Genomic DNA, 15,699 nt, shown 5'->3' on the forward strand with positions numbered 1-15,699 from the left:
ATTTCTGCATGAATAATTATAAGCAAAATTATAAAAAGTATTTTTGTTTGTTTGTTTCTGCCACATTCTACCATGCTGTCAAGTTCAAAAAAGGTATATTTAGTGTTAAAAACTTGTTGTATTCACCAGTCTTAAACTGTTGAGGAAACTGGAAAGCAAAAATGTATCTACCACAACTTTCAACTACTGCTTTAATAACTTCTTTTTCTTATCATGAAAATGACTAACCACATTTAGAACAAAAATGAACACAAATCTACAAAAGTAGAAGGATTACCTGGTAATTTTGTGAATATGAGGATATTATGGGCATATTTTTTGCTCTACAGGGTCAGACTGGACAAAAACACTTGTTTTTATAAAAGATACTGAATCTAATTTATGAATTAAAATGTAACATATGGAAATAATTCAGAATTACCAGCACTCCATTATTAATATTGTAGATGAATAATACTCAAGGGTAACCACATAGTCCTTTTCAAATGATCTATTATACAATTTCATATGCAAATTTCATTTAAACATATTTCAAGCTTTTTTAAAAAGCCAAGGGAGGAGGGAACATGTTAGCAGTTTCCCTGACTTAAATTACTTAACAGACTATTAAAAATTGCCAATACAAATTAACATGTTGTTATACAAATTCTAACTAGAATTGCAACATGACAAAAATCAACCACAAAAATCCTTAAAAATGAATAAGCCCCACCAATTAATATTAGTAACCTAAATTAAAGAATTTAAAATATTTTTATTTCTTCATATATTTACTTACAAAACTTATGAAATTGAAGAGAACTGCAAAGTTGCTGATCAGGCAAGCTAGCAATTCAAAATTAATACTAGAATCAGAGACTTTTAAGTGTCCAATATCAAATATTAATTTGTTAATAACTATTAAAATTAGGTGTTTATAATTATAATTTATAATTAAAATCATATCATAATTTATAATTAGATGTTTATAATCTGTAGATAAGAAGTAACTCTATTAAGGCAATTGTCACAGCTGGCAAAGGAAAATCTATTAAAGTTACATAAAAAGGAAAGAAAAATGTTTCCCTAAAATTTGGGGGAAAAAATTGATACCATAAAAAGTTTACTTCATTTAACAGTATTGTTTGATCTACCTGCGTTTTGTACCATTAAAAAGCCCTTAAGTATTTATATAAATGACCTGAGAAAGCAACTGTAAATATATAGGCTTAAATATCCCACCAAAAATCCCATTTAAAAGATCAACTCACAAGCTCAATATATTGGTTTTATTTTGCACGTTTTTGTAAAGCAGCTTTAAATTGTCAAGAACATATACTTGAGAGAGGATGGAGAGCACCTTTTTCTTGACCTTCTCAACTTAGAAAAAAAAAAAATGGATCCCTAGGCTGGAATGCAGTGGCATGATCACAGCTCACTACAGCCTTGACCTCCCAGGCTCAAATGAATTATCTCAAATAATTGTGATCCTCCCACTTGTCTCCCAAGTACCTGGGACTACAGGTACACATAACCACTCCCAGCTAATTAAATTTTTGTTGTTGTTGTTTTGTAGATACAGAGTCTCACTATGCTGCCCAGGCTGGTCTTGAACTTCTGGGCTCAAACGATACCCCCACCTTGGCCTCCCAAAATGCCGAGATTTTAAGCATGAGTCACTGTGCCTGGCCTTAACCAAAAATTATTAATGTAAGATTTTTATATCCTTAAAGAGGGCTATCTCTAACCAATTAAGCAACTAAACAAAAATACCAAACAACTTATCTCCACTTCGATCTTTGAATATTGTAAAAAATCAGGCTACTTTTCTCCTAAATGCCTTTTGTTTTAATTCTAAACACATAAATTAGACAGCATATATATATTAAAGATACAGTCTATTCTTTGGCCAGCTTATTTATCTTGAACCTAGTGCAATTTTTGCCATTTGGAGACAAATTCTGGATAACTATATAGGTTCATACCTAAAATGAACGAATGTTCCTGTTAGAGCATTCAGATCCTCTCACCTCACCTCTCTCTCTCCTACACTTACGTTGAATTAAAGCACCATTTACAGTATAGGTAATCTGATTACATATTTAGAAATGTCAAGAATTTATAGCTCAGCTGTTAAAAGTTATAAGTCATCAATATATTAGAGATCGATTCATTTTGAAAAGCTTTGCAAAACAAAATGTTGACAAATGGTTTGCAGGCTGTTATTGAATGCACCAGGCAGCCCACATTTAAAGTGTAAACATCACATTTATTATCCTAAAAGTGACCCAAAGAATATTTGCAATGTCTAAGGTGAAAACAAAAACAAAACCTTTTCTTTGATAGGAAGAAGATCCTAGTTTCTCAGATTAAAAAATAATTGTAATAAAATATTCTATGACAAAGAAACAAGAAAGACCTAAGAGTTACATGTTACAATCTCTAAAGCTGAATAGGTAACTCCACATTTCTTTCTTCTGGTTAATTTTTCTCTGGCACATAAATTAAGGCATAAAGCAGCAAGAGTGCAATTGATTCCAAACAACTTGGAATTTTATTGTAAACATCCCATAAAGAATGGCAACAAATTAGTCCAGTTTTTTTGTCTTTGAAGATAATTGCTTATAATGATTGATAACTGCCAAAGAAAACATCTTTTATAAATCAAGCCAGTTTAGTTTACCTTTTTTACTGAATTTTAGTTTAACGGACACTTTGCCCATATACAATATCATATCAACTATGAACTGATTTTCCATCTTAAAATATATGGATACCAAGAACAAAAAAATAGGTACAGTTGTGTTAATACTGTGTAAGAGATTACAAAAGACAAGAATGATAAGTTACAGGACAAAGAAATAAATTACTGATTGCCATCACCACAGTATTGTTTAAGAATTAACATTTGTAGTACTGCCTAATGTGTATCTGGTGACATATGCAAAAACACATTTCCCAACTGGATTTCTAAATATTTTTGATTATTATTTTAAAATTCAATTACCAAGGTGGTTTCATTATGTATCAACAAGTTTTTAAGAAGATACTTATCATGCTTTTAAATGTCAAAGTTTCATATTCTAGATTTAATTTAGAAGAAATGGGCATACATGTAAATAAACAAACACACCTTAATTCTAAACTGCAGGGCCTTTCTACTTTACTTCTCCCATCAATGAATCAAAAATTGCCAATCTTCTTAAGTGTGCTAAATGAAGTGTAGTTTTCATGGCAGAAAGGAAAATGAGGATAAAAGTAAGCAGGATTGAAAAATTAAAAAAAGAAATAATCAAGAATAAGGGTATATAGGCTGGGTGCGGTGGCTCACGCCTGTAATCCCAACACTTTGGGAGGCAGAAGGGGAGGAGGATGGGAAGGAGGGAGGGAGGAAGGAAGGGAGGGAAGGAGGAAGGAAGGAAGGAGAAAAGAAAAGATAAAAGAAAGAATCCTGAGTGCTACCCATATTCCACAAAATATAGCACCATAAAAAAACTTAATTTTATATTGGAATTTAATCAAAACTTGGTAAAGAAGCTTTGCTAAGAGATAAGAAGCAAAAAAGCATGAAAATCCTTTCAACTAATTTTTGAAACAAGCCTTAAAAGTGACTTTAGAATACTCTATTCCTGATAAACATTTCATAAAGCCTCACGTTCCACAAAAATATTGGGGATAGGGTTAGCATTTAAAACAATGGACTTTACATGTCGAAAGTTCCCCTAGAACTATTCATCTCAGAACTCAAAATGTCACTGTAATTGTTTAAAAGGCTGGACAGCGAAGTATATTGAAAATTATACATGATCCAAGTCTCTCTTTTATGGATGTGAAAATTCCAACTTGAAGATAAGTACCAGTTGGTAAATGTACATAAAATGATTCCCAACATATATAAGCAAGTAAAAGGTGTTTAATTCACCATTACCACAAACATACAAATTTTGGAAAAATGCTCAAAAAAGTTTTATCAGAAAGTTAGAAGTAGCATTCCCATCTTTCTCTTTCAATCACTGTATTATTGTCTGATGACAATCTTGGGATTAAAACTAAAACAACAAAAAGATAAATAATTGAAATGTACTTCAAAGTATTAGAAGGCTGAGTTAAATATTTGAGCACACAGTTGTGCAGAATGAGATTTGTAATTTTACTCAGTTACTTTGCATCTGGATGAAACAAAGTGCTGTAGGGAAGAATTCCAACACAAGCCTGATATCCAGGGAGGGAAACAAAAAAGAGACAAATTTTTATAAAGGAAAAGTAAAAGAATAGAGGGACACAGGTATAAAACAAAACATGGATTGGTAATCTAGAAGGCATAATGAAACGGATGATCAAGCAGTAAATATACAGGCTAAGAGCTGTACAGAGGCAAAAAGTTGGTAGACTGTCCTCCATACAAAATATTCTCGTTTTTTGAATGTCTGAGATAAGGTGTGTCAAGTTGGGGGAAAAAAACTCTACACACATACAAGTGTACAAACACACATATATAAAAACAAATTTAGTAATTAGGCTAGTAGGCTAGTGAATGTTTTGGAGAGCATCCTATTGCTGAAAGAGAAACACACAGTAAGCCATAGAAGAAACACAAAATTCAGGTTTTATAAATATATACACACACTAAGGTCTTAAAGCTGGTAATTTAAACATTATTAGCATTTATAAGAAATATTACAGCTCACTGACTATTCATATCTAGCATAGGATTAGGTTTATACATGTATATGCTCTCATGGGCCTAAACATGACAGTGGTTTTTCTTAGCAATTTAAGATTTAGGCTTTTCTCCAAAATTCTTTGTTCATTTCCTACTTGCTTTGCTATGGCTGAACCCAGATTTTAGGTAGGCTTAAATGGCCTCAAAGAAATTAAAATGATAAAGTAATCAATGTGATAGTAATTACAACACATTCACAGGAGGTGGTATTACAAAAAAAGCAAAGTGTAAATTGGGGGGAAAAAGTCCAGATATAAAAGTAAAAATACTATCTTCCAAACTTTTATTTTCACACTTATTAAAATAATTTGCATGCAAACAGAAAATTATCTGTTTGTTTGATAAATGATAACTATGTTTATCTATCATCCCCTGATGACTAACTCTTTAAATCTTAATAACTGAAATAAACATTACAGCAAAATGCTGTTCACTAATATTTTCACAGTATTTCACTACATATAAAATATGCTTTAAAATGTCTTCAGCCTTATTATTCTAATTATCTAATCCTAGAAAATCTTGACATTTGGGAAATAAATGTGGCATTTTTATTATTCAAAATAAATTATAAATAAAGCTCCAGATAGCCAAAATCACACAAATGTCAATTCTTCTACATTTCAAGAGGTCGGCTCTTCATAGAAGAATGTCAACAAAAAATTTCACACTAAAATGATACATGTGATCCATATTTGGGTATATCCAGGAATTTAAGTAACTATGTTACTCAGATCAGGATAGGCCAAAGTATTATTGATTTAAGGAATACAGGCACGATTTAGTCTAAATGCCCAAGAGATAAATAACTGAAACAGCACATTTTAGGAAAAATCAAATGTAGTTTCAAATAGGAACGTTTTGAATATCTACTATGGTTAAAAGTGGCAGCTGAGTTACAACCAGAAGTAGTTTTGGTTTAGTGAAAAAAAAACTACAACAACAACAAAAAAATAGCTTGGTCTGCTGTCTAGTAACAGAGGTTAGTGCCATTAACAATTAACAACAGTACTTTCTCTTAAAGCCTGAACATCATTTCTACTGCAAGTGAAAACGGCTTAAAGATGTTAGTTCAAGAATAAACCTACTGCCAACCCTTCCAAAAAAGCAAAGTTTTATGTGTGTATGCCTTCCTCTGCATTTAAGGGTTTTCAGATGCATGAAATGATTAAAAACATGAGACAAACACATTAGCTTAAGAAATATCCTGGGATAACTAGGTATACACTACGAAGTCTGTTTTATCCCATGAGTCTGATCTAAGCGCAACAAATTTGCCGTTACAGAAACAGAGATCGATATTATCCCTCTTACCTCAAAAACATAAGTAGCTAACAAATTAACAAATTTGTAATATTAAATTTGGGGAGCAAAATTGATCTTGGAACTCAAGTGCACCTATGGAACCATATGCACTCTACTGCTGTAAACAAGACAATACGGGTTTTTAAAGTTTTTTTTTTTTTTTAGCTATAAAATAGTGATTCACAATATCAATGTGCAGTGCAATAAGGTTCTTTTCTTAAAGACTAGAACAGAAGAACCCTTTGGAATGGTATAAGCAAAATCTGTAAGTTGATTCATAATACTAGCTAGCCAAAACATTCCAACTCAAATTAGGTGCTTTGTTAAATTTTAAGGTTCAAATGAAAACCAGTAACTCACAGCTGTTAGATGGTATGTAGAACAGAAATATATAAGCAGTAGCCCAAGTCCACTTACACAAATATGTTCTACGAAAGCCTAAGGTAGAGCATACTATACTTATGAAAGTTTGTTAATTACAATTATTAATTTGAGAGCCAATACAATTATTAACAACCTCTTAGCTTATAACTTATGGGTATTCATTCCTACTAAGCTTGTTCTATTTCTCCTTAGTCAGTAAGGAAGAACCGCATCTATTTTCCTTAATGTTTCCAGTAGTTGTAGATAAGAGGTAGCTGAGCTACTGTTCAAAGTTGTTCTTTGTGGATGAGGATTTCTCAAATGTTTACGTTATTATTTAAGCTACACAAGTTCTATTAATGCAATAAAATATGATAGGAAAAAAATGGATGCAGGAAACTTTTGCATTTGGCACCTTGTCTAGATTAATACCTCAAGTATTCTTTTTTAATAAAGTTAATGCACACATCAGAACACACCACGAAGATCTGCTACATATTTACAAGGCACCAACCCTTTCTCACCTTTAATGTGAATTATGCAAATCAATGAAAAGCATATCAAGATTCCCCCCACCCCCCAAAAAACTGTAGTATAAATATATACTTCAGTTCAATACAAGTCATGAAAGTTTGGCCTGGGAAGAGTAAAATAATCCAGATCGCTCTTACAATATAGAAACTGTAAACATTTAATAGCTGCCTTTAGGATTGGTGTATTGTGCAAAAGTTATTATTACTGGGTATAGGAATCAAAATGGCAAAAAAAAACTATATAAAACTCTGTAAGAAGGTGCTATACTTCTGTGATACAAAAGCAAAAGAGGGCTATTCTATTGAGATAAAAATGTCATGCTACTCTTAAGAAGCTGAATGCTCCTTTAATGCAGTAAATCTGTAGTGTTTCTGTGTTGTGTTTCGAGTGTGTGTGTGTGTGTGTGTTTGTGTGTGTATGTGTGGGCAGAATTTCTTTTAATTTAAGGCCTAATGAGTAAGGCTTATTTGAACAAATGAAGTGTGGAGATCAAAAGTCTTGAAACAAATGTATACTGGCATAAATGGAAAAGCACCAATGTGAAAGGAAGCAGAAGTCCCCACACAACTTGCTTTGTAGAATTCCTGGTAAATTCCCTGCAGTAGAAGGCCATTGAATTTTAAGTTATTCTAAATTTATTAACTGTTAATAATTCCATCCCATGAGATGGCTAACCCTGGCTTTTTCTGTCATTTTACGCACTCTGCCTGATCTGGATGTACCAAGATTCAGAGGATCCTCAGTGGACACAAAATTGTCATTATCAGAATCATCATTATATAAAACAGTTCTCCTGCCTTGGTTTCTTGTTTTAATTCGAGGCAGTCTACTGAAACGTCCTGAAAACATGGTATCAAATTCATCATCTGCAATACGTGCTCTTTTGGCTCTGGTAGCTCCTCTAGAAGCACCTCTTCCTCCTCTCCCTCTTCCCCGACCCCTAGCGCCACCTCCACCTCTTCCTCGACTCCCTCGTCCCCTGCCTCCTCTTCCTCTGCCTCCTCTACTCCATCTACCCCATCTTCCCCATCTGCCTCTTCCACCTGTGCCTCTGGTCTTCCAATTTCTTTTTCCATTGCCATGTTGCTTTCTGAGTTTTCTTTTAGGCCTGGTTTGTATGAATTTGCTATAATCATGGTCTCCATCTACATAATCTTGATCTGTTCTGGAAGTTGATTCAGAGTCAGAGTCAGAACCGCAGGTACTTTCAGAACTTAAACTGGATCCTAACTCTCCGCTCTCTGAGGTGGATAAATGAGATTTCTCTTTTGTTTCTTTTTTCTCTTTATCTTCTCCTCCCATATTTTCATCTTCTTCTGATGCACTAAGTAGTTTTCTCTTGATTCCTGTCCGGGGCTCTCTGCCATCACCATTTGTAAGGGGTCCATCAAGGGAGCGATCTAAATTAAAATGAATGATTTTTAATAGTTAAGCTTTGACATTGACAAAACAGTTACTTAGGCTCTTAAACAGTCTATAATTTCCAAAAAAAAAAAAAAAAAAAAAAAAAAAAAAAAAAAAAAAAAAAAAAAGAATAAATCATGGAGGGTGCCAGAGTACGAACTTAAATTTCTTCAAAAAAGAAGATATTAAAGTTTTTATTTTTGTCTGCTTTTTTGGGGAGGGGAGGAGAATATGGGGGTGGAATGATGGTAATGAGGCTTAGGCAGAAACTTTGAGGGCTTGCTTCAGGAAGAATTATCTGAGAACATGAATTAGCAAGTTTCATTCATTCAGCCAATAGATTTTTTATTCATTACCTACTATTGGCAAGACATTGCTAGAAGCTTTGAATATGGCAATGAAAGAGACAAAGTCCTTGCTCTTAGAATTTATATTTTAGTGAGAATACCTTGAAAGATAATAAAGTGATAAATTAATAATAAAATTTCACATAGACATGCTTATAAAAAGAATTTTTTAAAAAAGTATGTGTAAAAGGGAGTATATTTTAGATAGGGAAGACCTCTACAGAGGTAGTATTTGAAGAAATAACTGAATGAAGTCATCGTAGGGAAAGAACATTCCAGAAGAGTAAACAGAAAGTAAGCCAGTATATAACCAGAATGGAACAGAAAACAGTGAGTGGAGGAGATGAGTGCCAACGGAGAGTTTTAAGCTGGAGAAAGACAGAATCTGATTTACATTTTAAAAATCATATGGTTGCTGTGTATAAAAAAGAATATAGAGGAGGCAAGACTGAAAGTGAAAGGAGAGACCAGTTGGGCGTCTACTGCAGTATTCTAGGTAAGACAGGATGAGGAATATTTCAATAGATGTGATAAGTGGTTATATTTGGAATATTTCCTTCTAGAGAAACCTTTAATTTCAAAGGTTGAACTGATGGGACTTGGGGACAGACTACATAACAAGTGTCAAGCACAGAATAAAGGATGACTCCTAGGTTTTATGGCCTAAGCAACTGGGTAAATGGTAGAGATATTTTGCTAATGTAGAAAACACTGAAGGAGCAACAGCTTTGAGCAGGGCACTAGAAAAATCAAGATTCCATTTTAGATGTTAACAGAGATCCAAGGAAAGACATTTAAAAATTAAATTTAAACAGCAGGTAGATATACCAGTCTAGAGCTCAGGGGAGAAGGTGGGGCTAGAGATATAACTGTGAAAATTTTTAGTAAAGAGATAATAGTTAGGGTAATGAGAAACAGGAGAGCTCACTGAGAGAATAAGTAGAGAGACGAGGTGGCCAAAGAGACCTGAAATATTCAACTGTTTGAAGATAAAGAAGAACCAACAAAGAAAATGGAGAAGGACCAGCCAGTGAGGTAGGAGGGAAACAAGAGAGCAGCCTGGAAGAATTGAAAATACGTAAGACTAGGGTTGTGGATAATTACAAGATTAATAAGTCTGGGTGTTATGGACCGAATTGTGTCCCTTCAAAATTCATATGTGGAAGCCCTAACCCCCGCAGTGACTGCATTTAGAGACTAGGGCATATAAGGAGGTAATTAAGGTTAAATGGGGTTATATGGGTGGGACTATAACTCAAAAGGACTGATGTTCTTACAGGAAGAGGAAGAGATACTAGGGGTATTTCCTTCTGTCTCTCTGCAGAGGCAAAGGCATGTGAGGACAAAGCAAGAAGGTGGACACAGAGAAACCAGGTAAAAATCCCTTATCAGATACCCACCCATATGGCACCTTAACATTGGATTGAGCCTCTAGCTCTGTGAGAAAAATGAATGTCTGCTGTTTAAGTCACTCAAGTCTGTGGTATCTTGTTATGGAAACCCAAGCTTGGAAACCCAAGCTGACCAATATCCTAGGCTGGAGACAAAGGCGATAGCAGTAGAAACTACACAAGAGATTTAAGTGGTATTAAAGAGTTGTAGAATTCACAAAACTTGGCAACTGATTAGGTATAAATGAAGAGTCAAAAAGCACTGCGAGATTTTAAGTTGGGTAGCAAGAAAGATGATGATGCCATTAATTAAAATAGTGAGCACAGAAAAAGAAGCAAGTTTGAGATGCAAAGATAAGCAACCGAGGATTTTTATTTTTTTATTTTATAAGGAAGCACTTGGAAATTATTCTAATGGAGATATCTGAGCTGTGTATATGCATTTGGAGAGTCATCATATCAAGATGGCTGATGCAGTCATTAGACTCCTTATTTGTGGAAGACAAAAACAAGCAAATAACAGTGACAAACTCTGCAAATAGCAGTAGAGTCAAAAAGAAGAAACAGAAACAAGAGATATAAGAGAATCAATAGCATATAGAAGTTTACGAGTAGATTTCATAGAAGAGGTAGTCAACAACATGCAATGATACAGAAACTGAGAAGTTAAAAACTAAAAAAATACAATAGCTGGCCACTGAAGAGTACTCATGAGTGTGAGAACAGCTTTTGAAGAGTGGTCAGGACAGACACCATACTGCAAAGGATAAACGACTCTGTGGATGGGGAAAACAAAATAGACATAGGAAGCATGGGTTAAACATTGCAGTGGAGGAAAAGGTAAAATGAAAAAAGGCAATGACATAAGTATGCAAGATCAGAGGAGACACTAAATATATAACTTGGGGAAAATAAAGGCACTCATTATTTTACAGTAATCAAGTATGTTTCAATATTTCTTTTTTTTTATTATGTAATTTTTTAAATTAAAGACGGAGTTTTACCATGTTGGTCAGGCTGGTCTTGAACTCCCGACCTCAGGTGATTCACCCTCCTTGGCCTTCAAAGTGCTTGGATTACAGGGGTGAGCCACAATGCCTGGCCATTTTCAATATTTCTTATATAACCACTATAAAATATATTTGCAAAAGCCTATTTTTAACATATTTGATAGCTAAATAACAATGGGTGGCGTAGTGGTTCACGACTGTAATCCCAGCACTTTGGGAGACCAAGGCGGGTGGATTGCCTGAGCCCAGGAGTTTGAGACCATCCTGGGCAACACGGTGAAACCAAACTAAAATACAAAAAATTAGCCAGGCATGGTGGTGTGCACCACTTGTGGCAGCTACTCAGGAGGCTGAGGCGGGAGAATTGCAAGAACCTGAGAGGCGGAGGTTGCAGTGAGCCGAGACTGCCCCACTGCACTCCAGCCTGGGCAACAAAGTGAGACTCCATCTCCAAAAAAGAAAAAAAAAAAAGGATAAGCTACTTAATCTTTCATTAAAATGTATATAAAATAAAATCTATAATTCAATAAAATTATTTGTAAAAGCATATTAACTTTTCTTCAGAAATTTCAAATAGCTGAACATGTTAGAACTTTCTTTGAGTATGTTCAAGGTCCCTAATATAGGACTAAGTAAAAGAAGAAAACTTGAGTAACAATAACCTTCAAATATTTATGATAATTGATATCCCTTGTATGGTCCAAGATAGACACACATAATGAATTAGGTCAGTGATTTCTTTTTAAGCAGTGAACATTTTTCTCCTAATAAAAAGCAAAATAGTAGCTCCTTATATGAAATAACAAATAGAACTGCCAGGTTAAATGCAGAAGGTTCTTCTGTGAATGCCTGAAGTGCTTTTGTGGATGCCTCAGAAATGGGCAGGGTACAGTCTGAAAGCCACTAACTTTGTGGTATAGCATGCCCCTAGGGAAGAGAATATCCGAGTTACATAACTGGAAAACCTTAAGGAAGGTGGTAGAAGTGGTTGTTGACTGAAAGAAGACTCATTTCTTAGCCCAGACCCATATTTTTACTGGAGTGGGCCACAAAAACATGAGACTTATTTAAAGATGATTTTGGAAACTCTTTCCTTTCTCATTAATATGGTTTAATATACAAAAAATGCTAAAGGTGTCTTCATGTGCTTGGGGAAAGAACATTTAGTTTTGTCTCCCAATTCATTTTATTTTACTTATTTACTATTTTTGAGATAGTTTCTCACTCTGTCACACAGGCTGGAGTGCAGTGGCACAATCAGTTCACTATAGTCACCTACTCCTGGCTCAAATGATCCTCCCATCTCAGCCTCCCAAGTAGCTGGGAGCTCTGTGCCATCACGTGTCACTATTTTTTTTGCAGAGACGAGGTCTTGCTTTGTTGTCCAGGCTGGTCTCAATCTCCCGACCTAAAGTGATCCTCCTCCCTTGCCTTCCAAAAGTGTGGGGATTACAGGCATGAGCCATCATGCCTGTCCCCATTTTACATTTTATTTTAAGACTAAAATACATTTGAAAATAGCTATTGGAAATCTGCTAATGGCCTGTTCCCAGTTACGAATATGAAATGCTATCTGACTCATACTTGACAAAATTCTCATTAACTAAGAATATACTAGTTTTTACTATGCCAAAATATCAGCTTTTAAATGATTCATCTTCTACCATAAAGAGCCCCGTCCCATATTTATTTCCTACCTTGTTTAACTGGCAAAACTCTATTCCGAAATGATTTGGCTTTCCCTGGGTCATGGCTATTTCCACTTCGGCTATATCCACCGAAGCTCGATGAAGAAAATGGCCCATCTGGCTCATCATCAAGTAGATACAGTGAAAGCCCTTCAGCAGCATCTGAAACTTGCATTTTAAAAGATTTTAATACTAACATAATTATCATGTTTTCAGGAAAGTTAAACAAGTTACTTTTTAAGAGCATATCTCTGTTATTTTATTCCAACATCAAAATCATAAGTTTCTCTAAGAAAATGATGATATTTTGAGAACAAATGCTTGAATGACAGAAAAACTTGTCCAATTGCATATCATAAATTCTCAAATATTATGTTGGTAAATATATTGTAGATGAGTGCTCTGAAATATAGACAATAAAATCATTTAATCATAAAATTTTAAAACTAAGAGACTTTAAAATTTATGTAATCAAATAAAATGAATCATATGCCCTAATGTCATACTCTGGGACACACAATTAGCAGGTAGAATTGGGAATAAAACACAACTTAAAAAAAAAATCTAAATCCATTGTTCTTTGCACTATAAACCATGCTGTCTCTTCTATATCCTTAATATCAGAATTAATCTGAGATACAGAACACCAGAAAACAAAACACATATTTACCAGGAGATGAGAAAGGAGAGCTAGTCCTGGCATAAGATACTGAGGTATTCTGGTCATTTTTAGGCTGCAGCTTCAGTTGTTTCTGCTTCCCTTTTGGACTAGAAGTAAAAATACGTACGATAAGCATTTTTTTTTTTTTCTGTTAGCAACATATTATGATAGACAGTATGACACAAAGAGGTATCAAGAGGCATCAAGGTCAAGTATTAGCTGACCGAAGAGGAAATACCTTAAAATTCATGTAAAATGCTTGAAATAGATAATTTGACAGTGAAACCTCAATCATTAAAATGAAAAAAAAAAAAAAGTTTCTGGGATGGTAAAACCCACATAAATAGTGCTTTTGGTTACTAAACAACAAAAAAAGACCTCTTGGGATCTCCTCAAACTATTCATAAACTTTCACAAATTAGGTAATACATACAAAATGCTTTAAGAACAAAAAATGCTGCATTAATGTAGTAATACCTAGGTGCTCCACTACTAGATAACGAACTGCTGCTGCTTCTTAGACGTTTTCTGTACCGTGGCCTTCTCCTCTTCTGATTCTGGATTGCTGACTTATATTCAGAGATGATATTTTTGATATGACTTTCAAATAAGGCAGATAATCGCAGCATCATGCTATAGATCTGAGAAGGCAGAAATTGCATAGTCTTAACTAAATAGTTTTATGTTTTTAAAAAGGTATAGACATGCCTAAACCAATAAAGCCTCATCATTCCAGACAAAATATTTATTCACTTGAAAAATTCTTCTCAAATATCTTTAAAGATACCACTTTCACCTAAAAATAAATATTTTTCAAATATAGTGTTCAATGTTCTAAAGGTTAAAAAAAAGACTCTCATACAATGCAAGAGGGAATGTAAATTGAAACAACATTCTAAAGGACAATATGCAGTATGTACAAAAAACCTTAAAGATACACATATCCTTTTGCTGATAATTTTACTTCTGGGAATTTGTCCTAAGGAAATATCACAGAATTATATACATAAAGAGAATTATATTCAAGAATGCTAAAGATATTACCTATAGCATTATTCATGTAAAATGAATAACTGGAAACAACCTAAATCTCTAACCAAAGGACACTGGTTAATTCAACATAAAACAACCATACAACAGAATACCAATTAAAAACCTTGTTTTCAAAGAGTAATGATGATATAAGAAAATGTTCATAATACTTAAGTAAAAAAAAATGCTTCAAAATATGAAATCTACTATTTTAAAGAATATACAAATATATGTAGATATATTCATTAATGTAGAAAATCCTGGAAGTAGCTAAACAGTCACTGTAAGTAAAAATAGGTGATAGCCTTCACAGATGATTTTTGTTTTCTTCTGTATACTTTTCTCTGTTTCCCAAACTTTCTATAGAAAATGTCACTCTAGCCGGGCGCAGTGGCTCACGCCTGTAATCCCAGCACTTTGGGAGGCCGAGGCGGGTGGATCACGAGGTCAAGAGATCGAGACCATCCTGGTCAACATGGTGAAACCCCGTCTCTACTAAAAATACAAAAAAATTAGCTGGGCATGGTGGCGCGTGCCTGTAATCCCAGCTACTCAGGAGGCTGAGGCAGGAGAACTGCCTGAACCCAGGAGGCGGAGGTTGTGGTGAGCTAATATCGTGCCATTGCACTCCAGCCTGGGTAACAAGAGAGAAACTCTGTCTCAAAAAAAAAAAAAAAAAAAAAAAAAAAAGAAAATGTCACTCTAGCAATAATCAGGGTCAAGTGCGGGAAAGCAAGTGTGAACAAATTATGCTTGCAGAAATTAGTGGAAAAGTATTTTCCATAAAGGGGAAGTAGGCAAGTATATATCTACTGATTAAAAGTTAATCAGATACCAGTTATTCAAAAAAAAAAAATTTACTATTTTTCTATTCTCAATATACTTTAAATTCTAACAAAATATAGGGAAAATATTAAATGTGAGTATAAATAAACAGTTATAACTTCCCAAGATGGTTCATTATTTGTTAGAAGAAATGGAACATACATATTCAGAGCTAATAAAACTATTTCACATAAATTAACACTGTCAATCACTTTTCTATTTATTAGGTCACTTATTAGACATATTAAAGTGTACTCAAATTACTATGTCTCCTTTCCTTGTTTTTTTCTCTGGTAATTATAAATACTACTGAAGAGTAAAGAGACAAGAGAAAGGAAAAGGTGTTTAATTTCAGAATGACTGCTAAATATATCTTCATGAATGCCTAAAAAGCAATCCATATTTCAAAAAAGATACTGCAGATTAAACTTCAGTAA

At 34.0% G+C, this 15,699-nt stretch overlaps 1 protein-coding gene across 4 annotated transcripts in view; it reads right to left on the reverse strand.

Moving 5' to 3' along the window:
• Positions 1–2,510: 2,510 nt before the first annotated feature.
• The window catches only part of BRWD3 (bromodomain and WD repeat domain containing 3), a 127,855-nt gene continuing 114,666 nt past the window's right edge, over positions 2,511–15,699 (reverse strand). For 3 of the 4 annotated variants that reach the window (XM_032251378.1, XM_032251382.1, XM_032251381.1), the window contains 4 exons: positions 13,883–14,046; positions 13,415–13,512; positions 12,754–12,912; positions 2,511–8,304 (listed from right to left, as the gene is read on the reverse strand). In XM_032251378.1, coding sequence (XP_032107269.1) covers positions 7,550–8,304; positions 12,754–12,912; positions 13,415–13,512; positions 13,883–14,046 — 1,176 coding nt within the window. In that variant the 3' untranslated portion in view covers positions 2,511–7,549. The remainder of the gene's footprint in view (positions 8,305–12,753; positions 12,913–13,414; positions 13,513–13,882; positions 14,047–15,699) is intronic. The other variant, XM_032251379.1, reaches the window with a different exon arrangement.

This window comes from Sapajus apella, unplaced genomic scaffold (assembly GCF_009761245.1).
Source record: "Sapajus apella isolate SASKATOON/1434 unplaced genomic scaffold, GSC_monkey_1.0 scaffold75, whole genome shotgun sequence".
NCBI lineage: Eukaryota > Metazoa > Chordata > Mammalia > Primates > Cebidae > Sapajus > Sapajus apella.